Raw genomic sequence first — 25621 nt, 5'->3', positions numbered from 1 at the left:
GGAAGGTCTCTGCTAGTGTAGTGGGGAGCAACTGCAGGGATCAACTTGGTCTATAGTCTGATGAAAGTACACTAAAACCAAACATTTAAAGGAGGAAAAACAAGATTACATTTTTTTTAGCAGAAGTAAATAAAGCACTTAATACACTTTATATTTCACAATTATTTGTTTACTATGCTGTATTGAGTAGAAGGTACAATTACAGTATGATACCTTTTATTTTAAGTTGAATAAGACACACCATGTTTGTAAAAATATATACATATGTCTCACATACTAAAGTCACTCTGCTTTTGGCCTCATGCCTCACAATGCATTTGAGGTGTGTTTATATTACATACATTTATGGGTGCTCTTCCCCATCCTTCCGTTTGTATGTTATTTCTTACATATATGAATATAAATACATGACATGGCCCTTGACTGAAATACACATGGGAAGCGCACAGAACTCAGTCAATATTCAGTTTCTAGTATTGCTATAATGCAAAAAACCTATCCCATAAGTGATAGGTTTAAAAACAGAATCCTAACACTTTTACAATATCAACATTAAAATGTTCACTTATGATACCTTCTGCTTGAAAACTTATACTAAATTCCCCTTCAACTCCCCCAGGCTTCATTAGTAGAGACACTGTGAAGATGTCCAGATTTTAGAGAGACAAAATTCCCTTCTTTCCTCAAAGAGAGGGTGGTCTCTCTCTCTCTCAAAAAAGTAGTTTCTTTCTATGCACTTAAACATATTAATTTTACAAACCAAGTGGTACTTATTAAAAGTTAAAGCGAAAGGAAATATCCATTTAGAAATAAACACAACTTGACAACTTAGCAAATAAAAATTGTGATACAGGAAAATCTAAGAGAAGACACTGACGGTATCTACAGGTTCCCACAGTGACTGGCAAAGAGAAAAACCAATTCTTGTCTCAAAGGGTTTGATCCTGAAAGGGGCTGAGCATTTAAATACATGCATACATTTAAGCACACAAGTAACTCCATTTACACTGGTGGGATATTCACATATTTAAAGTTAAGCACATGCTTTGCTGGATCAGATCACAATGCTCGGCATCTTGCAGGATCGAGCTCAATTGTGGCCATAATGACAACAAAACAAAAATGGCACAGACAAGTCTACTCCGCTAGATAAGTCATCTCTAGGTAATAGGAGCATACCAGAAGGAAAACAAGGAGGAATCCACATGGCTTGGCTAACCAAGGTCTGTTTGCAAATGTTCCTAGAATGGAATGGATATCTTTACTACTCTCCTCCCAGCTCCAAAGGAGGCAATGTTCACAGCGATAGATGGACACCATGCACCCCTGCCGGCTCTGTGTGGCGCATTTGCAGTGCGGGCTGGTATGTTTGTTAAGAGGTTGTCAGGAGCTACAGTTCCTACAGTGCATGCATCCTGGGAAGGCCTTGAACGAGATGTTGCCCAATGTTGTTGTGAAGAGAGCAATTCTGGACAGCAAACTGGATTCACTGATAGGGAGAGGCCAGCCCCAATCCCAATGGGGTGAAGGGGTGGTCCAGGTGCATCCGGATCACGTGATTTGATAAAGATGGTTGGTGCTGGACTTTTTCTGAATTCTCTTACCACGTGGATAGGCACAGTAGTCCAAGGGGTGGCAAGTATCAGGGTTATTTTGGAAATCTTGTGGTGAGCTGGTGTTAGCCTTTCACATGGAGTCTTCCCAAATGCTGTCTCAGATGAATGGTTGTTTTGAAAGATGATCAGATCGGGATCTAAATCAGTGTTGGGGACCTCACTTCCACCAACAGAACTTTCTCTTCTAGTCAGCACAGCTGGGGTCAGCCATATTTCTCTGGAGACTGTTTGCTGAGGAAGGCCAGGGCACTCGGCAGAGGAAGTCACATGAAATCTTGTAATCTGAAGAGCTGGAGACCCAGGTGAGGAGAAATCTTGTTTAGACACCTGGGATCCTGTTGGGAGACCAGCAGATGTACCAGACATCTTCTCTAGTTGTGGCACTAGAAGACTGGAATGAGCATGGTTGCTCACTTGAGTATCAGTTCTAAAAGGCTTTATTGCCAAACTGCAGGTTGAAATGTAGAGCTTCACTGAAGCATGGAGGTCTGGAATTGGAACACTGCACTGACTGTAGCCACGTTGGGATGGGGCTGAGCTACAAGATGCCAGCGTTGCATGCATCCTTTTGCTATGGAGTGGTGAAACAGCTGGAATGGCAGACAGAGCAACATCTAGACGTGATGTCCAGCTTGGTGGGGCTTTTGAGGAAGAAGCAGCAGAAGGCAAAGACACTGAAAGCTTCATGGGACCATTTTTATCAGTGGAAGAGTGACAGGCATTTTGATCTCCTACTGAGCATTGCTTACAAGATGTGGGTGTGGACCAAATGCCAAAACTCCCACATCCGCTGCCCCGAGAGTCTCTGCGAAGATTGGAACATGTAGATGCCATGTCAGAAGGATTCATGCATGGGTTACCTTTCCTGAAAACTTTCCTCCTATTTGTCTGAGCCAGGATGACATCTAACCTTGAACAGTAAACCCCAGAAGATATGTTGCTTGGTGGCAAGGTGACATTTCTTGGAGTACTCTCTGTTGCTGACTGACCAGCTGGAAGATACCACGCTGAAGATGGCATCTTCTGGAAAGGCCGCCCCTGCACAGCTGATTCAAAGGTTGGTGGTGGGGTCACTCTACTGGAAGACAACATCACTTCCACAGTGGAAACATAGATTGGTGCAGATGAGGTCTTGCAGTGATGGTCTCTGCATGACATCCTGCAGCTCAGTCCTAAACTGTGCAAAACCAAAGCAATAGAAACTTGCCTTTTCCCCTATTTTTACAATAAACTCCTAATCCTTGTTCCTTTGGCACTGGAAATTTCCATTCTTCCTCTGCTGTGAAGGAGTAAGAGGTTAATAAACATTCCTCGTGAAAAAAAAAAGGATAAACTAAAGTATCCACATTCAAAATAAAAAGCTCTATTCCTCCAACGCTACCACCATCACCACCTATCCCGTCTGCAAAACGATATGAGCATGTGATGATCTGAAAGATAAATTATCAAGCATGAGTCTCTGCTCTCTGACAGTGAGACTGCAGACAGAGGAGGAATGAGCCAAGAATGCTCGCCAGAGACAGACCGTGAATTTGCCGTTATGTCGTCTGTGAAAAAACCCAAAGCAGCTAACCTAAGCAACGCATCTGTTGCCTTGAAATGGTTGGGAGAGAGCAGAGTATATAGAGGTCTGCTTCTGTTAAAAAACAAAGCAAGTTTATTCTCTTTTCATCTCTCTCAGACGCTGCCTGTCTGCACTCAGAATGGCAAGATCTCTGTTCACAGGTCTTAGGAGAATTTCCTACAACTGTTCCAAGCAATGGCACAACAGAATTCAGCAATAAAAAAAGATAGCTGTTTGCCTAATTTCCTCCACATGTGCTCTATTTTCTTTAGCACAGAATGATCCTAGACTAAACCCTGCTGAAATCCTTCGAAGGTTTAAGTAACTTGGATGTAACATAAGATGCTGGCACGAAGTCAAACCTGTCACACTGGCACGGAGAACGAATGAGAAAGCAGTTCTAGTTTAAAACACTGTGGGCTGCTTACCTTTTTCCTTCCCCTATTCCTTGCTGCTGGAAGAGACTTTGTTCAAGGTATATGCAGCATGTTCTGTGTATGTAAACAACCCACAACAGGGGTCTGACTGAAGCAACTATGTTAAAGAGACGCATGCACATTCTCCAGACATGTGGCTACAAAAAGACACAGCTAAGTAATGCCACCCACCCACCCACAAAAAGTCAGAAAGGAGGGAAAAGAGTTGTGAAATGTCTGCCTGCCTGACGGGGATCCTTTTTAAACAGGTGTTCACTTCGGTCTGTTCCAAGACCAGCAAATGACAAAATCCTCCTTGTGAAAGTGATTTGGAAGTCCACAACTGAAGCCTCGGGGGCAAATGAGGGAATAAAAGCTTGTTATGAAATTAGACAGACAACCCGGCTACCACTACACTTGTTAAGAAATGGCAGTTTAAAGTGCTCTCCTTCATTCTTGCCCATGCCACCAAGGAAGAGGACCTGTGTCATTACTCAGCCACATTTTAGCTCTGCATAGCCATAGTAGTGCTCAGTCTGATGGAATAAATCCCCCATCTGCTGTTTTAATGGATATGCATATAATACAAACTAAATAAATACTGATGTGCAGCTTTATCAAACTGAAACTCTGGACCCAGTAGATGGATGGAACCAGCTGCAGAGGATACCAACACATCTCTTGATACTCTCCCTTTATTCAAATAAATGTCCAGAGGCAGAACCTGAGGCAAGATCTGTGTGAAGAATTCCCATGTGGAGAGAGAAGAGAACAGAAGTGAGAACCCCTTAGTGCTAAGTAGAGCACAAACACAGAACAAAAAGACAGTCCCCGTCGTAAAGACTTTAGACAACCAACAACACAAGGGTACAGACGGACCGATATTGGAGTACTGGCAACAATGAGACAGTATTTGTCAACCTGATTGGCTCTGCTGTTGCATTTCTTTATAGATGCCACTCCTTGAGGGAAAGCTCTCTCACTGAAGAGTGCCTTATATTTGGAGCTTAACATATTCAGGCTTGGGCTCTGTCTGGTCTCTCTTGGCAAGGAGTTCAATAGCCAGGTTCAGTCATGGAGAACTGTTCCCCAGCCTACTAGCCTAACCCTGCATCTCTCCAGCTTCAGAATCACTGCAGAGTGTAGCTGTTTTGGAGGGTCATGGAGGATGAGGTGGTCTCCACCGTTGCCAGGTCCCATACCATTGCAGGTTTTAATAAGTAAAAACAGGACTTGGCGTTGTGGTTTAAAATGAACAGAGAGCCAGTGAAGTTTGCAAAACGCAGGTAAGATGTGTTGCTATCTGCGTTCTTTACTTCTGAGGCATGCTGATACATGCTAGACCAATTTCAGCCTTTCTGTGGCATTTTTAGTCAATATCAGATGAAAAGAGTTACAGCAGATTAATTTTGAGGTGAAAACGAACAACTTCCTGGGTTTTCAGTGGTGGAAGAAAAGCATTCTTCAGTACTGTGGCAAACTGCAAGTCCAGGAGTAGTGATCAGTCCAATCTGACCCAGAGGCTTCATACCAGCTTGAGCATCTGTTTTCTCTTACCCTATGTTTTTAGTAAATTACGTGTCTTCCCTTTGCCACCAACATCATTGATGTGTTTCTTGGGTTAAGTTTGAATCATCTGCTCTTCATCCATCAACAGATCTCTTCTAGGCATTGTCACATCTCAGGCTATGTCTACATGACAAATTAGGGGTGTGATTCACTGCTTGTGAGAGCTTGCATGCGAAAGATAGTTGTATAGCCACAGTAGCACAGGAAGCAGCAGCAGCAAGTACATACCCATGGAGTTCAGGTGGGTTTGTATGTGAGGCAGCTAGTCCGTGCTGCCATTGTGTGTGCTACACTACTATTTTTAGCATTCTAGTTCAATGAGAGCTAGTGCAAGTATGTCTACATGAGCTGGGAACCACACGATAGCTTACAGTGTAGCCATAGTCTCAGCGATGATAGAGGCTATGTCAGTGAGAAGGGAGATTAGTCTCATGTAGGTGCTTTGCTCGATTTCAATAGGAAAAGAGGTATCTTTAAGCGGTACTTGTCAAAGCGGATTATGGCAAAATATGACCGACCGTTTTTATTTAAAAAAATAATTAAGCGAATACACCCCATGTAATTCTTTATATGACTAAACCTGCAACAAAGTATCATGTGTAAATACACCAAGAATGAAAAAACATTTTAGTGAATGTGTCACACTTAAGTTTCTAAGGGACTAGTATAAGAAATAAGGAGAAATAAATACTTTAAAAATTCTTCCTTCCACACCAAGAGTGATTCTCTGCTGTGCTCGGTTTCTGCTGAGTGCAGGGACAGGGGGGCTGTCAGACAGCCTGTTATGGCTCTCCAATTCTCTGCCCCAGCCCCTGCACAAATTATAGCACTATAGCGATATTGCCCCCCCCCCCCACACACACATACTTGTGCTGCGGCAGCTCTACCCCCGACCCTAACGTGCACTGTGTGGAGGGAGAAGGAAGCAAAGAAGCCAGCTTTCCTGGCTCTACATTTGCTGGTTTCAGTTCTGTGAATAGGTATCCACAACAGAGAAACCAATATCACAACTGGCATCTTTGGCAGTCTCCAGAGAAAGGTCGAGGACTGAACTGCCTGCTACAATCCTCTGAATCAGGGTTCAGGTATGCTGGCAAGGCAGTCAGTGGAAGCCTGGTCTGTGTTGTACTTCACCTGTTCTATGGATGGTGGACTTGACTCTCCTAGGCTGTTTATCCAGCAGTTTACAGCAGCACCCAGTTTACATGGATATATAAGTAAAGTTAAACTGAGTTGCACTGGCTGGTGTCTGCATCAGTCTAACCACTGGAATTGGTGGATACTGACTCCTTCCATGTGAAAGCGGTATAATCTTTTGTAACCCTTGCCCATGCAATGTGATGGAGAGCATGGGAAAGACTAGCCTCTTATCAGCAATCCTGTGTGTCCCACCTTTGAGACAGCGTACAAATAGGAGAGGTATACCTCTCTAGCACCCCTTTGGGGAGACGTGGGTGTTGCTCCTGATCTGACGGGAGTTGAGATCTGCCCCACCATAAGAGGTAATAACATTTATTGTAGCTTTCAATGCATTTTCAGGGGAAATAAATTAGTGAACCGGTAATAAAGCAACATAGAGACTGCCTTGCACTCCCTTATGCTGGGGTATCCCTTCTCATCAAAATGGCTGCCTTTACTAATAGAATAAGAAATGCCAATTTCATCTGTAGCACTTATTTTCAACTGCATTTCTCAATGTAGGTAGAGCAAGAAATGTTTCTCAGCAGCAGACTGTACTTATGAAAATGGGTATATTGTATTTTCCTTTTAAGCACACATCTGTGTGTTGGCTGATCTCCATTTCACTCTTAAGAAAATATGCCAAAGGCAGAATTCACCCTGAATAAAGTCTTTTCACAGTGCCTGAGCCTCCCGTGATGATGTTATCCACATGGGATGTTAGCAGGGTCGGTCAGTCCTTTTTCGCTGAGGGTAGGTATTTTCCAACCTGTGTCATTTGTTAGTTGAGCAACAAATACAAATTTATAGCCAGCAGAGCTGTGCTACGCTTTACTACAGAAACCTGAAACCAGGTGAAACTCTCCTGGTTTCGGGTTTCAGCACAAACTCAGATCATGGCTGCCAAAAGAGCCACATGTTGGGAATTCTCAGCACAAATGCATTCGCTACAAGCACTGAGAAGTGGTGGCTCCAAGCCCCTGAACTGCAAAGGGTTAAATATCATTGCACAATACAGCTCAGGGACACTCTGCCAATGCAGCTCCCAAGTGTGTGCATTGACGTGGTGGCACACACGCTGTAGGGAAGCTGGCTGCTGCTCAATTGCGTCTGGGAAAGTTCCACTGGCACCGAGGTATGAAGCATTTGCACAGATGCAACCAAAGTCCAACAAAAACCTGAAACCGTTTTGCTGCACTGCCACCAATCTCAGAGATTTAACTAACAAGAAATGTCTCCTAAAATCACCTCTCCAAGAGAAGCTACCCTGAGATTCTACTTGCTTCAGTTCCATTCATCTCTTCAGTTGTGATGGGCATGGCAGTAGTTGTTGAGAAAAACCCACTCCCTTGGCATACCTGCTGCATTCTGGCAACCTGTTAGTTTGAGCAGAGCCACATAAAACTACATCTGAGATTGCACCCACAGTTTTCATGGCAGAGAACATTAGACCTAATGCTCTGACCACTGGTACTTCAGATGAATTTTTAAAAAGTTACCACCAGTAGAAGATTGGGAAGAAGAAAAGATTATGAATGTATTTTAATACTGGTGAGGAAATACATTTCAAGTGCTGACATCCTGCCTCAGTGTATCCTGTATGCATCTGCACTTTGGGTCTTCAAATAATCCCAGTTATAGTTTTAGTCACATGAGTTTTAGGCTGGAAGCATTTCACCAGAAGCAAAGGTCACTCACCTCCTGAGAGTTCAGGATCTTTTCCAAATTATCCTGATCCCGGTAGAACGTTTGTTCTCGGTGTATCTTCTCCAACCACTCCTTCTTCTGCTCCCATTGATGGTACACATTAGCCTTTTCTTCCAACAAAGCCTGCAACTTCTGCTGGATCTGAAGGTGGTACACAAAGGAAAACCCCTTTTAGTTATTGTAGCCCATGGGATTAGGGGAAGGCAGGTAGGAGAAAGCAGAGCTGGGAGTGACCTCTTCGATGGCACTTTGGCCAAAGTTATCAAACAAAGGAGAGTAGGAATAAATGCTAGCACTTGTATATGGGCACAAAGAGAAGTTGAGGGGTGTCCAATCTCATGTGAGGAGGAACATTTGTGACAGTATGTCTGTATACATATGTAGGGGCCCACGCCAACATAAAGCAATAGTAGCTGTTTCTTAGGCTCCTTCTACAGAACTTATTCCTTGTTATCCACGGCCACCATGGTAGGCACAGAAAGTACCATTGAAAGTTGACAGGACAGACACTTGAATGATGTGTCAGCACCAGGGCCGTGTGCCATAAAGCAAGCGCGTATGAACACATGGTGCATCCGTGTTGAAATACATGGTATTCCAACTGCCAAAACTATTGGTGTCCACAGGCCTCTCGCTATCAGCACTGACTTCTGATTCTTTTAACTGTACTTGTATGTTCAAAGCCTTTCACAGGTTGGGAATTGGGAAGATTACTAGTTATGGTAGGTGCACACTGCAATATTTAATAAGCATTCAGAGATAGGTTGGTCAGAGGAGAAGGCACAGCACTTTTTATTAACTACAAAAACTCTGCTCAGGCATCTGGAAACACCAAAACCTGATCCTAAGGTACATGATCTGCACAGAGCAAAGCTTGGAGGGCATGGGGAGTGTTGTGTTTAAGACTCACCTGACCTGGACACAGCCTGTGCTTCAAGCCAGTCCCCTACATGGGCTGCTAGACCTTCACCAGCTACAATTATTCACAAGGAGTTGAATGACAGGTTGATGTCCTGTCTGGGTGCAGCACATGTTTTTAGCTCTGAGCTATTATGATTTGTCTTTGTTTCTTGCTTGTTATAAACAGAGAATTGGTTGAAGTCTATCAACCCTCAAGCAGATCTAAGGACAGTCAAATTAGAGCTGTGATTTGTGCTATCCCTTTAGTTTCTTTCATTGTTCCTAGCCATGTTTCGAATACAAGGTTTTATTTTGTGACAATGTATTTTATTGCAGCGGTGGTTAATATTTTGAACAAGTCCTATCATAACTTCTGTTATAAAGGTTTAGCAGAGTATCCCCTACTACCTAACGGGCCGAGGTTTCACTGAAGAGAATGTCAAATATTTTTTTATAAGATTTTGTGTATAAATGATCAAAATGTTTTACTCTCCAGCAATTGTGTGGGTGGAGGGCAGTTTGCCTACATCCCTTCCAACGGAGATGTTAGCTGTTGGAGTTCATTTTATTGGTGATTATTGGGTTGTAAGAATGTGAGATACACTGGAATACTCTCCATCGTGAGAAATGGGTGATTGTATGGGAATTTTAGAGGATGCTTGTCCTGGTACCCTAGAATTCTGCTTCCCATCTTTCTTTTGTTTTTTGAGATTTATCTATTTCAGTATCATTTAGAGCTGCATAAAGTTTGCCAGTTATTCTTTTAGATTTTCTTATGTATTTGAGCCTTTTCAATATATTTGCCCAGTCTGGTCTAGTGTGGAGGTAGTGCCATAACTGGAAGGCAAGAACTTGTAAAAATCCAGTTCAGGAAGTAAGTAGCATTGTCTCGATTGCTCAAAAGATCCCAAACTTCTCAGATAACCCAAACTCTGCTTTGGCAGGTATTTGTATGATTCCCACATGGGTCCATCCTCATGTATGAAGTGATCTGAAAGAACATTCATGTGTGTCCAAGGCAGATATTCAACTGAGTTGTGTGTGTGTGTGTGTGTGTGTGTGTGTGTGTGTGTCTCCAAGCCCAGCTTGAGTGCAGAATGGTATCTGTGACAGTACTGAGCAGTTCTGTATGTGACTGTGACTGTGAATGTGACTAATGACTCAGATATGCTATCAAATAGTTTCTGTTTACCTCTTTTGATGATATTTTCTCTTCCTGCAGCAGCGACTGTCCTAGCTGTGCCACCCGATTGTATGTCTCCTCTCGTGCCTCGATCTCTGCCAACAGCTGCTGATGTTGGGTAAGCCTCAGGCTGCTAGTGGATATATCCCGGATTGTCTCCTCAGTCTTCATTTCCCTCATCATCTCTGCTGTCCAGGAGAAATAGTCCCACACCTGGAACCCAAGAAAAAGTCCAGGTCAGGTTAGTCTCTAGTCGCAGGCTTAGGTTGTCAGACTGGTACATCACTGCGTAACTGTTCATCTCTAATAACAGATAATGCAGCCGTAGAGAACAAGGATAATATTCCATTAAGGCTTGTAATGCTATTATAAACCTCAACCGGGGAGTACTATAAGCTCAGAGGAATATCTACTTTCAGTATTAAAAAACCCACAGGCCTTTTGTTGTAACATCAGAACCACGACAACATTGTGCAATGTCTCATCAGCAATAATTGGATGTTTTCGGTTGCCCTTTAGACATCTCTGCCGTGTACTATACAGATTTTCTTCAGAATTCTGTAGGCAGAGAGCCACAGTTAGAATTTCGGAGACAGTGTTTGAAGCTCTCAGCTGGGGCAATGATGTACAAGAACACACACCAAACACCTGAGAATTGTTTTCGGAATGTGACTGAAGAAAGTTGTGAAGCTAAAAATAATTCTGCATGTCAGTGTGCACAGTTTTGTGCACCTGATTGATTGAACCCCAACCAGCCCACTTATTGTTGGTCTCTCATCGAGTGTGCAATAAAGGTTGTGCTCCTGTCAAAAATAGGAGGGTGTGGAACACTGGTGGAGCTTGTGTGGGAAGAGGACTTAACTTTTTGTTATATTTAAATTGTTCCTGGGCTATCTGAGGTGATCTTGTGGATATGGATGGGTCTGTTTGTTAATTAGGGTATTTGAAACAGATTGTCAAAGGCCTCCAGAGTACTGCACGGGTGCTCTTCTATTGCAGAGTACTAAAACTCCACATCAGAAAATAAATAATAATGCTTCATTTGCATACATGATTGCATGCTTTGCACTTGTAACTCAGGTGCTTCGTTTGGAAAATTTAATCAATTATAAATGGGTGCTGTGACCAAGGACCATGATTTGTACGTGACCGTCACCAGTAACTAAGATGATTTTTGAAGAGGACGATTCAGTGCATGTGTGCAGATTTCATTTCAACTTGCACGGGTGTAATTAAGAGTCAGGGCTGGCTATCACTCAAGTCACTGACATTCCACTTGACACAGTGCAAATATCTAAGGCTCACTGAGATTTAAGTGTTAGTGGAAAATCCATAAATCTAGGGATTTTCAGAGCATTGGAATGAACCAGCAGCCACAGGGGTTTACTGAACTATTGCTGGAAATATGCAAGGACAGACAAGACTCCAATCTATAGGAGACTCTTGAGCAGAGCCAGCCTGAGACCACATAGAGTCTAATGCAAACTTCAGCACATGGGTGCTCATGGCCTTTGCTAAACCATGAAACCCACTTTAAACCCTGCTTCCACTGAGGGTTCCTCCAGAGATTTGGAGCCCTCTGCTGTCATAGGACCTGTGGTCAGTAGGGCCAGCCCTGCTGTTTAGTCACAATGAAATCAAACCTGACACAATGCAGAGGGAAGCACTAGATAACCCAGGAGAAGTCCCTTTCTACAATAATGATTATCTGATTTCTTTTAAATAAAAGAACCCACAACATGAACCAGGACAAGTGAACAAATACACAGCTGTCTCTTTATCTAGATATCAACAAAGTAAAAATATCACCTCTTATTTGCTACAACTGCCTTTCACATAATTTCAATGGCCCCAAAGAGCACTCAACACAGCTAGAAAGAAAGGAAACAGAGTGGCCCTTTGTGCTCACCAGAACTTGGGGGCATTTGGCAGTGAGCGAGAACTCAGCTGCGGGTTAGAGCAGCCTGCTGTCCTCTGTGCCAGCTGCCTACAGCACCGTGGGGTCATTCCTAGAGCTGAGCAAATAATTGATCTTTCAGTTCAGTGGCTGAACCAAAGAAATCCCCAAAAATATTTGGTTAATTTGCAACCAAATCTGAATTTTTCAGTTTTTCTCATTAAAACAGAGAACTGAAAAAAATAAAATGGTTTGGGTCAAAACAAAAATACTTCCGAAGTTGATTCCAATTGACATTTTGTTTTGAAACTGTCAATTAGAAACAAAATGTTGAAATGGTCCATTGTCACCCACCCATTCCCCTATATACATGTACATACAGATGACACCCACAGAATCACCCTCTTGTCCATTCCCTTATCAACACTCATGTTTACATGGACAGATAGGTGTTGGTTTGCAGAGATGCGGAGCATTAGTGATTACCATCGACTTCAGTGGGATTTTGCAGGTGCTCGCCCTCTGAGAAAATTAGGTTTATCTCCTTCTCCACCTGCACATTGATGTCAACTTCTGCCAGTTGCCCTACACAACATACACTCTCATGTATGTCTGTATATGAACATCCCTTGCACTCTGGCACAATATTTCCCCATCTACTAATACACACTCACAGCTCTGAGCTCTCATACACTTAGCAAATGGCACCCACAAACACCTGTCTGCACTCACATTCTGTCACATAAACCTGTGTGCCAGACACACATGCTCATGCTCACATAACATCAAGTCAGATTCCTTTGTGCATTAACAGACAGAATACAGAAGGCAAGAGTGCTCACATCTGCTTGAAATTGGTAAAGCTTGCAGGCCTGTTCCAAATGTTCCCTGCGCTGTTCCACTTTAGACTTCAGGGACTCCCAGTTCTCCACTACTGCTTGCTGCTTCGCTTGCAGGTCTGCCACCTGTCTCTCAGAGCACCGGGCCAGCATGCCATCTGCAGCATCGATCAGCTCCTGCAGCTGCAGAGGGGAGAAAGTCATGCGGGTTAAGGGGCAGGTCATGGAGGGCCAGTTAGCATCACAGAAATGATAACAAGACCTATATCAACTGCACAAGGCACCAGAATTCAAGTTACACTTTCAGAACAAAGTTTTCTCCTGTGCCAGTTACAGTCACATGGAATAACAGTGACATCCAGTGTCTGCTGAGGTTCATCACATCTTGTCCCATTTGTAAAGATGGGAGGCTGTCAGGGATGTGTCAGATATGGGTATCCCAGGAGAACAAATGTCCCTACCCGGTTTTTGATAGGGGCTGTTTAGATTAGTCACAGATAGGTTCTTTATGGATATTTGTCTTGCCTCATTTCCCTTTAAAGGTATCATGTAGCTGGTTTGGTTAATTCCAGTGTGCCATTCCTTATGGATAGCCCAAGGTCTAGGTGTCAGGCCCTTGCCCCTTAGGTGGTATGCTGCCTTAGGAATTTCAATGTAACATATTTTCAGTACTCTGATGTTGCATTTATCAAACTAGGTTACCAAGAGACAAACTGCATGAATTTCCTTCTTACAGCCAGAGCCGAGCATGTCTCTTTGGACAAAACAGGATTCTGTCTGAACAGCAGCACTTTTCATGGCCTGAGCCTTTTAAAAAGTTTGTATAACAAGCCCCAGCCTCATATTCCCAACTTGCCCTCCTCTCGCCAACCTCCTAAACCCGTCAGAATTCCTGAAGTCTATCCTAGCGAGCTCCCACCTCCCTCTCCTCTTCCATAACTCCCTCTAACCAGCTGGTGAATCCATTGCAGGGCACAGCAATGGAAAAAGCATCTCACTATTCATTGGATGCCTCTGTCATCCGATGAGAGAGGCATCCAATGAATAGTGGGATGCTTTTGACAGGAGGGATAAGCCTGGCATAAGCACCCATTTCAAGTGGTTATCGGAACCAACCCTCTGACCCATTTCAGAGTCAGCCCTAATTATAAAGCCTGTCTTGTTTTTAATGTTTTAAACCACCCACTTCATACCTATCGCCGATACTCAAAGACATTAAAAGAAAGAGCAGGCTTTGAGGGAGACCATTCCAGGCTCTGACAGACAAGTTAGTTGTGGGAAAGTGTTGCTGGAGCTGGCTTGGAATCCAGGCTGTTGGCTGCACATTAAAGAGTATCAGAGGGGTAGCCGTGTTAGTCTGGATCTGTAAAAAGCAACAAAGAGTCCTGTGGCACCTTAAAGACTAACAGACGTATTGGAGCATAAGCTTTCGTGGGTGAATGCCCGCTTCGTCTTTAAGGTGCCACAGGACTCTTTGTTACATTAAAGAGTGTGAGTGACCGATCTCACCTGCTGCTCATGCCCTAAGAGCTCGTGTTCAAGGGCCGCATGTTTGCGTAGCTGGGACTGCGCGCCACTCATGTCCTTAGCAATGTCATCAGGGATGCTCTTGGACTTCTCCTAGCAAGGAAAGAGTTAATGGGAGCTTTGTTAATGAACACCCCAAGGCACAAACATTAAGGGTCCACTTCTGAGAGCTTTACTCATGTTACGGGGACCTTTCTTACTCTGCAAGCAGGGCTGGATTTTCAATTAGGCACAGTAGGCATGTGCCTAGGGGCGCCAGCGTTCTAGGGGTGCCTAAAAGTTAAAAGTGGGTTAAAAGTTAAAAAGTGAATACACACAGCCCCCCTGTGGGCAGCCGGGTTCCTGGCATGGGTTGGTGGCCACCCAGCATGTGGGGCTGGAGCAGGGTGAGCATCTGAGTCAGCCCGCCTGGGGGCGCTGTGAGCCATGGCCAGGCAGGGCGGCTGCTGAAGGTGCTGGGAGTGTCCCAGCCCCTTCCCAATCTCGGCCGCCCTGCTGCCTCTGCCCTGTGCTGAGGAGGGAGAGGGAAGGGCATGACTGGTGCCCCATTCACTTGCATGGGCGGAGCCAGAGCACGGCTGCCACGCCAGGCTGCGGGAGGAACGGAAGACACCCGGGGAACTGCTCGCCCTGGGGAGAGGTACAGTCCCCCCCTTGCACCTTGCCTGGGGCGGGTGGGCTGTGCCCTGGCTCGGGCTGGGAGCGCGGTGCATGGCAGAGGGTCTCGTGCCTTCCCGGGGAGGTTGTGTTTATATTTCGTTTTGTTTCATTTATTACGGAAAACATGAAGGTCAGCTGTAGGCAGGGGGAGGGGCGGCGCTGAAGATGCTGTGCCTAGGGGTGCATAAGGTGTAAATCCAGCCCTGTCTGCAAGTAAGGACTTCTCACAGGGACTGTTCAAAGGTATTACTCAATGTAAAGCTGGCAGAATCTGGCCCTAAGACATTATGTGGAATCTGAGTGTAACCCACTGGCAGTGTGTGTTACAGCTCCCTCTTGTGGTCAGTCCACTAAACGAAAATAGCCTACTACTGCTACACTTAATGGAGTAACTTTAGCTGAAATGGTAGAGGTCTGTACTGAAGTGCTGAAGGCTCTATATACATAGGCTACTGAAGACCCATGCAGGTGGTCATCACATGAGTAAGAGGAAGATGACCTGTTGACACAAGGGGTATCCAGAGACACATAGAGCAGCAGATAATTCATCAAGTATGCTGAGATCTACACTGGACTGACCATTTTGATTTTAAAACAAATAATTTGGAGAATCCCTTGAATTTGGTTGCAAAGAATTCTTTTCAACATGTAAAGTGGTAATGTTCTAGAAAAGACAGATAAACACAATGGGGCAGTGGGGCATACAATATCTTTTAGGCCAGCCTAATGGACTACAAGTAGCACTGTGTGCTATGATGCATGACTACCTCTCAGCCCACAGAAATAAAAGTCTGACCAGGCTTGTGGCAAGGGTAAGCCTTGAATAGCTCTTGTAGTGGCACCTGATGACCTCCTCAAAAGAGACATTGGTAATTAGTTTAGGGTCTCAGTCCACTTCTTTGGCAACATACAAACCACCATTACAACTGCCACCTGTTGGCAGCAGTCTCAGCAGAGAGGCCAACGAATGAATGGTCATAACTATGGAATGACCGTTCTAACCTTAGGTGTAGTACATCCAGGTTACAATTGAGGTCCATTAGCAGGGCAGCCTGAGGGAAACATTGCCTCTGGCTGGGCTGACCCTAACCTATGGATAAATCAAGAGTTTGGGCCTGCAGAGCTTTCAATTCAGCACTTTTGTCACAAAATTAACTATTAATACATACACAGTCTCTCAAAATCCCATGTGGTATCTAGTGAGATAAGGGGATGGATTCTCCACTCACTTACACTAGTTCAAATCAGGAGTAACTCAATTATGCCAGTGTGAGTAAGTGGAGAATCCAGCTCATAAAGTAGCAGAATCCTACTGCTTTGCTCGTTGGAAGCCATGTTGGATTTCCTCCTCTGTTTCACACTTAAGGAGATGCCTTTTTGTTGGAAAATATTCTCTCTAATTTATAGAGAATCAATGCTGTAAAGGGGAGCACAATGAGGCAGTGAACAATAAAGCCTTTTTACTCTGGCTTGATGGACTAGAAGTCGCATGACAGCATGTGCTGCAATATGAGGCAATTTAGTCCAGCTTCAGCCTCTTGCTCCTCACAAAGTTCAGCAAGTGTCTAGTCACTTATACAGCTCCAGCAGCCGCTCCTGACAGCAGATCAAGTTCAGTCTTTGAGGGATTCCATAGGAGTCTTTTTCAGCACTTCTGGTCAGAGTGGCTTGTGAGGTATGGGTCTTTTCTGCAGGGAAACTCTGTAAGCCAAAGGGAGGAATGGTGGGTGTCCTAAAGACCCTTACAGCACTAGGCAGAAATTAAAGACCCACCTCCTATGTTTTTTCACCATGATTTTTACCTCAATGTGGGTCAGGGCATCTGTCAGGTCTTGGTAACTCTTGTGAATTGCCTCTGCATCCTTCAGTCGCTCGCCTCGTAACCTGGTCATCTCCAACAACTCTTCCCAGGAGTTCCTGCAAAGGGCCATGGAGAGACAGACCATGCAAGGGTGTGAAATGGAGACAAATAAGATGAATAGGAGGAGCAAAGATTTTAAAAAGATCCCTGTTTTGTCTCTGGCTCCAGCCACCATGCCTGGCTGAGGCGATTCCCTTGAGCGCAGGCAGGCAGTTTCCCATCACTGAGTCAATCTTACAACAGTTCCTGTCACTGTCAAAGGCAGGCTATTCAATACATGCCATACTAGGATTCAAAGGAGGTGGCAGCAGAAAGGCAGTCAACAAAAATAAAGGGTAAATCACCCACTCAGTCGCACTGTATTTTTGTGAGCAGTTTATGCCACAGCAGGCTTTTTACATTTTATTTGTAATATGTAATGGGATGATTGAAGCCAAATGGTTTAGGTGCTATTAAATATTTCCTGGACTGGATTTTGGTTTGGGGGTAGGCAAAGGGCCCATCTCATGTGTATCATAGTACACAAAAGGAGAATGAAAATATGAGAACCAGAGAGGGAGAGCCTAAGAGGTAAAATTAGAAGCATGACAAAGTCAGAAGAGTATGTATAAAAGGAGGGCTTGTGAGCATGCCTGAAGAATGAACACACTCAAACAGAAAAGCATTAACTTTTTAGAATGCTTAGAAAAACTAAATCTGTCTGTGTGACTACAGATGGAGCGTGAGAGAGAGAGGCGGGAAAAGAGTGGTGTCACTCTGCTTAAGCTCCAGCCACAATCCTGGAGCAGCTTGATGTTTCAAATAATCAACAGAGAAATAGCGAACAATGCTGACATTTAAATGGTCCCTATTAGCCTTCAGTGTTACCATGCACTGAGATGAATGGGGCAGCTCGCACCTCTCTGTGATATTAACTCTGTCAGATTCTGAAAGGCTGCATTAGATTCATTCATGTTTGGAAGATTGTCTTCACAACCACTAGTCATAGCAAGATAGTCCTGAATTCTCATTTATACTAAGGCCCCCTCACACCTCGGTGGCAGGGTAAAGAAGCCTTAGTGTAACTGAGAATTCAGGGCCTCTACTCTTTTTAAGTGAAAGCTAACATTCTGCAGCAATGATGTGCCTGTGTGGAATACCAGCCTAGTTTAGCTCAATTCAACCACAGCTTTTATCTGATCCAGCTGATCCAGTCTGTCCTTCAATGACTTTTTTCCTCCAAGAAATTCAAATTTGAACAGTAATAATTATACCTAGCTCTTTTATAGCACTTTTCTCAATAGGTCTCAAAGTGCTTTACAAAGGAGATCAGCTTCAGGATCCCCACTTTAAAGGTGGGGAAACTGAGGCACAGAGTGGGAGGAATGACTTGCCCAAGATCATCCAGCAGGCAGTGGCAGAGCTGGGAAGAGAACCTAGGTCTGAGAACCAGTCGAGTGCTCTATTCACTGACCATGCCAACCTGATCATAAAGACACAACTAGCCTCCTAGCAGCCCAGTTAAGTGATTCCCTTTAAAATGACACAGGACTCTCACTGATATTGCTTGTTAAAGGTCTCTGGTCCACTGCACAAGCTGCCAAATCAGAAAGCTGATACTATGATGATTTTTTTTAAGAACAAGGCATATTGGCTGTCCTGTGCCAATGAAGTTGCCATTGGCATCATTTCAGAACAAGCCACATCTCCTTTCAGGTCCTCACTGGCGTACATTTATTAACTAATGAATTGTGTGGGCATGTCTTCCACTTTCCTGGATCTCTTCCCATTTGGTCCCCTGAGGTAGGAACTGAAAGAAGAATAAAGGAAATAGCCAGTGCTAGTCTCTTACCGCAACTCCTTCTGCCTCTGCCGGATCTCTCTGGATTCCGAATGCCCATGGTCCAGCAAGTTCTCTGCCAGCTGCTGGCAAGCTGCAACTCTCTTGGCAGCCATTTCTATCTGGTGCTGGAACGTATCATATTTGGCACAAAGATGCTTTTGAAAGAGGAACAAAAAACAGGGATCAGACTTGGTTTGGGAAGCTACTGTTCCACGTGGATATCTGCTCAGCTGCCTACTGAATATAGCCTAACGGCAGGCAATTGGCAGGTGACCTTAAGGAGATGAAGGTTGACTGTGACTACATAATTTTGCTCCAAAAGACCAACAGGGTCTATAGATTAGCTAGAAAAATGAAAGAATGCTGCTAGCTCTACAATGCAGGTAGAGGCAGAGAGCATGTTGCAAATGGTAGAAGCATCTCAAAATAAAAAATAACTGGACACCTGATCAAACATACAATGAAAATTGAATTGAGTTCATATTATTAAATAATATACATGTAAGGTATGAATACAAAGTATATTCAGTGCTAGATTTTCAGTCCGCCTCAGTCCAACCTCCTTGTTTGTGGACACAATTTTGCACAAGCCAAGATTTTTTAAAAATGGGTATATAAAATGAATGGCCTAAATGAGTGGCCTGATTTTCAAGAGTGGTGAGCACCCAGCAGCTCCTACAGACTTCAATGGCAGATGAAGATAGGTAGTTAAGTGTTTACCCATTAATATTTGTGACCAAAATCTACTAAATGGACACTACTTTAAATATCTGGTGATCAAAATATAGAGTGGACCTGAGCCACAACGCTCAGTGCTGGGATTGGCTCCAAATCTGAATTTCCCAAAGCATAGGCATTTTAGGACTCAGTATTCCAGTATGGCTCATTACAGAGACAGACCCAAGTCATAGTGCTCAGATCCAGTCCTGTAATCAAATTCAAAACTCCTGTTGAAAATTTTTGTAGCAGGAGTGGGAGCCAGAGTTCCAATTCTGGCTCATCACCAATTGAAAATCATTCATTAATGTTCACGATGCACTTTGAGAACCTTGCAATGAACGGACTGTATGTTATGAAATAGTATGATGTAAATGAAATAAACCATGGACTGACAGTCAGGGCTAGGAAATCCCTCCTGAGTCATCTAGTCTACCTCCCATATACCAGTTAGGACTATCCGCTAAAGTAGTAATCTCCTAATGGTGAACATCATCCTTGTGCAGAGGGCCTACACAAGACCTCTTCCGCACTTAAGTGTTACTAAATTATAACTGCCTTTAATGCTATTGCTTCAGTTATTTCCCTTGGGAAAATTTTCCATTACAATAAAATTCAGTGATTGACCAAAGTCCACTCTTTATTCTCTGAACAGGGTACAGCACAGGTATGTTATGGTGAGTGAACCCCCCTTAGGATGGGACATAGCTCAGTCTCCATGGTCTATTCAATCCATGCTCTAACAACAACAGTGCCAATTGTGTTGGTGTTTTCTGTGATGTAGACTTCTGTCAGCTAGGCACTGAATGAAGGCCACTCCTACCAAGGTCAACCCTATTGAATATAACTTAATCAGCCATGCAAAATACCAGTGTTTCAGAAAACAAAGTCTCACACCAAATAGTTTTGAACAGTTATACAGAAAACCCTACCATATGAAGCCTTCCCCTCAGGCTTGCTTCACAAATCTGATGTAAACCTTCTTCTCAGGCCTAGCTCATTTCACTCTCCCCTTCCTCTGAGGGCTACTCCCAACCTCTTTTGCCAGGAGTCAGCTGCCACAGTAAGTCAGCATCACTTAGCTCTTTTTCAGCTAGCTCCTCTGTTAACAGAGTGGAAGTGTTAATCAACCCTGCCAGCCTGTTACAGCCAATGACACTATTTTATTTTCTAAGCGATGTTACATTTCCTTTTAATAGCTCGTTTGCATTTTCTCTTGATCAGCATTATTCCTTATTTTATCACCGTCATTCCCCTCCTCTCTTCTACCCCCACCCATACTGCTGTCATGATTTTCATTATGTCATAGTTTATGGAGCAAAGTAGATGAGGTAATATCTTTTATTGGACCAACTTCTGCTGGTGAAAGAGACAAGCTTTCAAGCTTACACAAGAGCTCTTATTTAGGTCTGGGAAAGGTACTCAGAGTGTCACCGCTAAACACAAGGTGAAATAAATTGTTTAGCATAAGGAGTTAACATGTTGCAAGAGACCATTCAAGGTGAAGTGGGCAGTTAACACTTCTGAAGTTGGAGGACAAAGGTGGGTCAGTGGGTTATAGATTGTTGTAATCAGCCATAAATCCAGTGTCTCTAGTAGCCAGTCTGATTTTTCATGTCTAACAAAGTCATGAATTTAAGGTCCCAGGCTTGTCTTTTTAATAGTGTTGTGCAGGTTTCCTTTGAGGATGAGGACTGAGAGGTCAGATACGGAGTGATTGTTTTGTGAAGTGTTTGCCCACGGGTAATGTGGTGTTTTTGTCTGTTATCATTTTTCTGTGTGAATTTATTTGAAGCAAAGTGGTTGTCTGGTTATTGGGTCGTATAGTGCACTAGCTGAGGTACACCACATGTAGTGATAGGCATGTGTAGGACCCCTGGATCTTAAAAGGTGTGTTGTGTGGATCATTGTAGCAGTAGAAATATGTCTGCAGGTTTTACATCTGCTGTTCTGGCAGGGTCTGGTGCCACTTTGAGTTGGTGGGTCCTAGTCTGTGGGGAGCTTGCTTCTGATGATGATGTTGGAGAGCTTTGGGGGTCGTTGGAAGGCAGGAAGAGGGTGTTGGGGAAAGATTTCTTTCAGGGTATGGTCACCATCGAGTATGGGTCATAATTATTTAATGATACCCCGTATGGGTTCAAATGCAGGGTGTGAGATGATAGCTAGCGCGTGTGGTCAGAGGACTTTTTTTTTCTTTATACACAGTCACACTCCATACCTTACATTTTTACAGTATGAAATCAGGTAAACTTTGCTTGTGTTTGGTACCATTAACTCACCAGGACATGTTCATAATCACTGCCATAATCATCAGAGCTGGCCACCTGCCTCTGCTGATTGATCCAGTCCTGCAGATCCTCATACTCCCTCAGATACTCATGCAGACCAAGAGTCTCATTTAGCTTCTTCCCTCTGTTTAGAGACAGCAACAGGGAGAAAGCGGAATATAAATATCTACACACTGCACAGAATAAGGAAGAGAATGAGGGGCTCTCTCCAAGAAAGAAAACTAGGTTCAATCTGAGAGTTCTCACAATAACCCCAAAGACTGGAAATCAAGTTTGAAAGATGGTAGCCTGTAGCCCTGTCAGCCTCTCTACCATTCTCCAACACTGGCTAACTGAGCTTTGCTCTGTCTTGATACTAGTGACAGCACAGGAGAATTCCCTCCATTTTTTTCCCTGATCATTTTTATTTCTACAGATAAATGCGATACTTACGAAAGTGAGAAGGAAACCCACACTACATAGAGTGGGGCTCAGTGAGGCAAGTGCTGGGAAAACCACCTTATGTAGCTCTGCTAATGTTGCCCAACAAGCAACATTCGCACAATTCGCTGTTTAGGTCTCTTGTAGTACAGTCAAACATCTTTTAAGGATGAGGTAGAGATAAAATATACCAACTTTCCAGCTGTTAATGTGCCTGACCAACCAGAACCGTGGAAATGTTCAGGAGAAATGGCAGTGTTACCCCAAATCTTGGGACTTTATTGCAAGTCTCCCAATATTTGGTGTTCTTCCTGAAGATAAATCTCCCAGTGATGCACTGCTGTCTCTCCTCTAGTTGAATCACAACTGTGCATCCTGGGAGACATAGTCCAGCCAGTGAAGAGGAGAAGAATGGATGAGCAGCTCAGGCTGACACAGTTCAATGTCAAAATGAGACCAAACAAAACATTGCTATTCAGCCCATCACACCAAAACCAAATATTGTGACACCTCTGAATTAATTTTTTTCTGAACTTTCCATTTCATGAACAATTTCAATGTTTCAACTTTTTTGTGAGGAATCAGGCTGAAAACAATTGTTGAAGTATCAGAATTTCCTGTGCCTCTGTAAATTCCAACTTTCAACCAAGCTTGTCTCATTACTAATCTTACGAACTTCCTGGCCTCTCTCTGAATGACATTTCTGTAGGGCAAGAAACTAAACAATTCAGGTATACATTTGCTTCTTCCTAGCGCTAAATTTGGAGAGTCTAAAAATCTTAGGCATAATCCAGCTCTCTTGGTTTTGAGCATGTAGTCATAAATGGGGGAAGTGATTAATATTAAAGGATGAAAGCCCTCTTGTATTAACAAATCCTCAGTCTTAAGGGAAGGTGTAATTCTATCATTACATCTGTCCATTTGGGTAACACACCAAGAAAACAATAGGCACCACTTCCAGAAATGCAATTCCTTTGTTCCACCTCTGAAGTTAGACTCCAACAAGCAGGCAGATGAGTAAGTATGTGAGATAATCAAGCATTCAAAATCACTTTGCCCGAGGATGAAGAACAGAAAAGGGGAAATGGGAGGAATTAGTATCTTCAATAGTAAAAAAATCTTATTGAACAGCTTAGGTGCAACAAATGTACAGAGCTCCTTTTTTATTATTATTTGTGTAGCACCTCAGTACTGCACAGGATACAAATATAGACAGTCCATTTCCTGGAGAGCTCACAATGAAACAGATAGAAGAAATATGGGGCATGATCAAAGCCCATTGAGATCAATGGAAAGACTCCATTGCCTGCAATGGCTTTTGAATCAAACCCAGGATTCATTAAGGGATCCAGAAGAGGGAGGTAGCAGAGACAATTATTTTTCTAGCCCATACCTTGCTGTGGCCAGCTCCAGGAACTCCCGGAGCTTAGAGTGAACTTGTTCCTGTGGGGCATCAACCTCATCAAACTGGATGGAGCCGGGGAGAGGAAGAGTTTTGGCCGTTTTGCTCAGCTCTAGCATCAAATTCTCGTAAACCTCAATTTCGTGTTCCAGTGCCTGATAGCAAGAAAAAATAGCTGAGTAAGTTATCCAGCATCTACAGTCCATTAACCTTGGAAGCAGCCTCAGCCATACCCTGTGAGGCACCAAAAGGAGAAGCCCAGGTTTCCAAAGCAGGATATGGGCTTTCCCTGACACAAACGTTCTTAGTTAATATGTTTACTAACTTTTTCAGAAAAAATACAATGCCGAGGCAAATAAACACAACGAGAGAGGCCTGCTACATGGCTGGAAAGGGAAAGATATTCCCAGAATAATGACTAATCTATCTCTGTTTTCAGCTCTGGAGCAAAGCAGGGCATCCCTATCTCCCTTTGTGACTAAACACTGCACAGCAGGACATAGTTGGTGCTTTGGCTCACAGAAATGAGACTCCAGATCTCTCAGTTTTGGTTTCCAAGTCAAGCTCTTTCCAGATGCAGCAGTACATTGAATTTGTCCTTGCACTACTGATCCAGGGATTAGTGTGAATCCACACAGACAAATCAGTCCTGAATTGCAGACACGTCAGTTTCAAGCAACTGAAAATAATAAAAAAAAATCCTCTAGATAGTCAGACTAGTACAAAACTTGTGGATCAGAGCAGTACAAAACTTCAGACAGACAATTTGGCAGACCATGCTGCTACCATAGAGAATTTAAGCAGGCACTGCTTAGGAAGGAAGCCTTCTCTGACACTAACTTATGGGAAAACCAACTAGGGCAGCGGTGGGCAACCTGCGACCTGCTGAGCCACATGCGGCCCACCACTGAACTAGGGGAAAGAAAGAGTAATGAACTGATTTCTAAAGGTACACAGAGAAAATATTTTTCCACCCATAAATCTGAAAAAGATCCTTTTCATGCTCAGTGTGTGTAAAATGGCATGGGATGAATGGCCCAGCTTCCTTTGGAGTGAGAGACGTCATTCTACATGTTCATTCATTTTAAAATTTCTACCACCCAGAACTGGGTTTGGGGGTGAAAAGTTATTTATGTCCCTGTTAAAGAACTGATGGTCCCTGCATTCCCCCAGTCTCTTGCTTTATAGCCCTTGCCCTCAACATCCTGAACATACTTTCAGTTGAGACAGACTGAGAAGTCCTCAGCAGCCTGCATCACCACTTTTTAATCAGTCAGAGTTAATGGTGTTAAACAACGCGAGACATTTATTTTACTCTCAGGGCCTGTGCACTACCTCTGTGACACTCCTAGACTCTGCTATTCCAAGGAATGACACACAAAGACCAAGAAAATTTTGCCATTAAACCATTGCTTTATCTATAAGAGCCAGTCTTCTCCAAAGACAGACACTCAATCTCCAAACCCTTTAAGTCAGGATCTTTCCTACAGTTTGTCCCAAGCAGGCTCCCATGACTGACTAGGAAGGACCACTGTAGTCTCTGAACAGTCCATGCTACATTCCTCAAGAATAATTACCTGGGCAATAACGCTCAGTTACCTTGTGTTTCTTGAGGAGTTTCAGAGTTGCAGCCTCATCTTTGCCATAGTCTTTGCTGGTCACAAATGGAAGCTTTTCTGATACCCAAGTCTCCAGGTCTGAGGTATTCAGTAAAAACTACCAATTAAAAAAACAGTTATTTCCTTCATAATGTTAATGTCTCTCCTTCAATCTGATGCATTCTAGCTGCAGATTGCACTATAAAATCAACTGTTCTTCTGGGGTCAATCTCAAGAAATTCAGTTCTGGACAATATCACGATCTTCACTGCTTCCACATATTCTAGGCTGCAGGGTTCTCAGACCAGTGTGAGCACCATTTGTGCTCAGTAATAGGTGCAGGGGCACAAAGGATTAGCTTTTAGCCCCCTTACCTGAGAAGATGCTCTTTCAGATAGCAAGTTAAGCTACAGGAACTGGTTTTATTGTTACTGCCTGCAATATACTAGCATGATC

At 43.6% G+C, this 25621-nt stretch overlaps 1 protein-coding gene across 1 annotated transcript in view; it reads right to left on the bottom strand.

Moving 5' to 3' along the window:
* Positions 1–25621, bottom strand: part of SPTBN5 (spectrin beta, non-erythrocytic 5) — a 132000-nt gene that overhangs the window by 72280 nt on the left and 34099 nt on the right. The window contains exons 21-29 of the mRNA XM_026651316.2: positions 25167–25283; positions 23559–23722; positions 21737–21869; positions 18750–18895; positions 16860–16974; positions 14380–14490; positions 12874–13053; positions 10144–10347; positions 8043–8192 (exon numbers count right to left, since the gene is read on the bottom strand). Of these exons, the coding sequence (XP_026507101.1) occupies positions 8043–8192; positions 10144–10347; positions 12874–13053; positions 14380–14490; positions 16860–16974; positions 18750–18895; positions 21737–21869; positions 23559–23722; positions 25167–25283 (1320 nt within the window). The remainder of the gene's footprint in view (positions 1–8042; positions 8193–10143; positions 10348–12873; positions 13054–14379; positions 14491–16859; positions 16975–18749; positions 18896–21736; positions 21870–23558; positions 23723–25166; positions 25284–25621) is intronic.

Source organism: Terrapene carolina, unplaced genomic scaffold (genome assembly GCF_002925995.2).
Source record: "Terrapene carolina triunguis isolate 2854851 unplaced genomic scaffold, T_m_triunguis-2.0 Scaffold96, whole genome shotgun sequence".
NCBI lineage: Eukaryota > Metazoa > Chordata > Testudines > Emydidae > Terrapene > Terrapene triunguis.
Note: the sequence above shows the minus strand (reverse complement) of the source record. Positions and strands in the feature narration are given on the sequence as shown.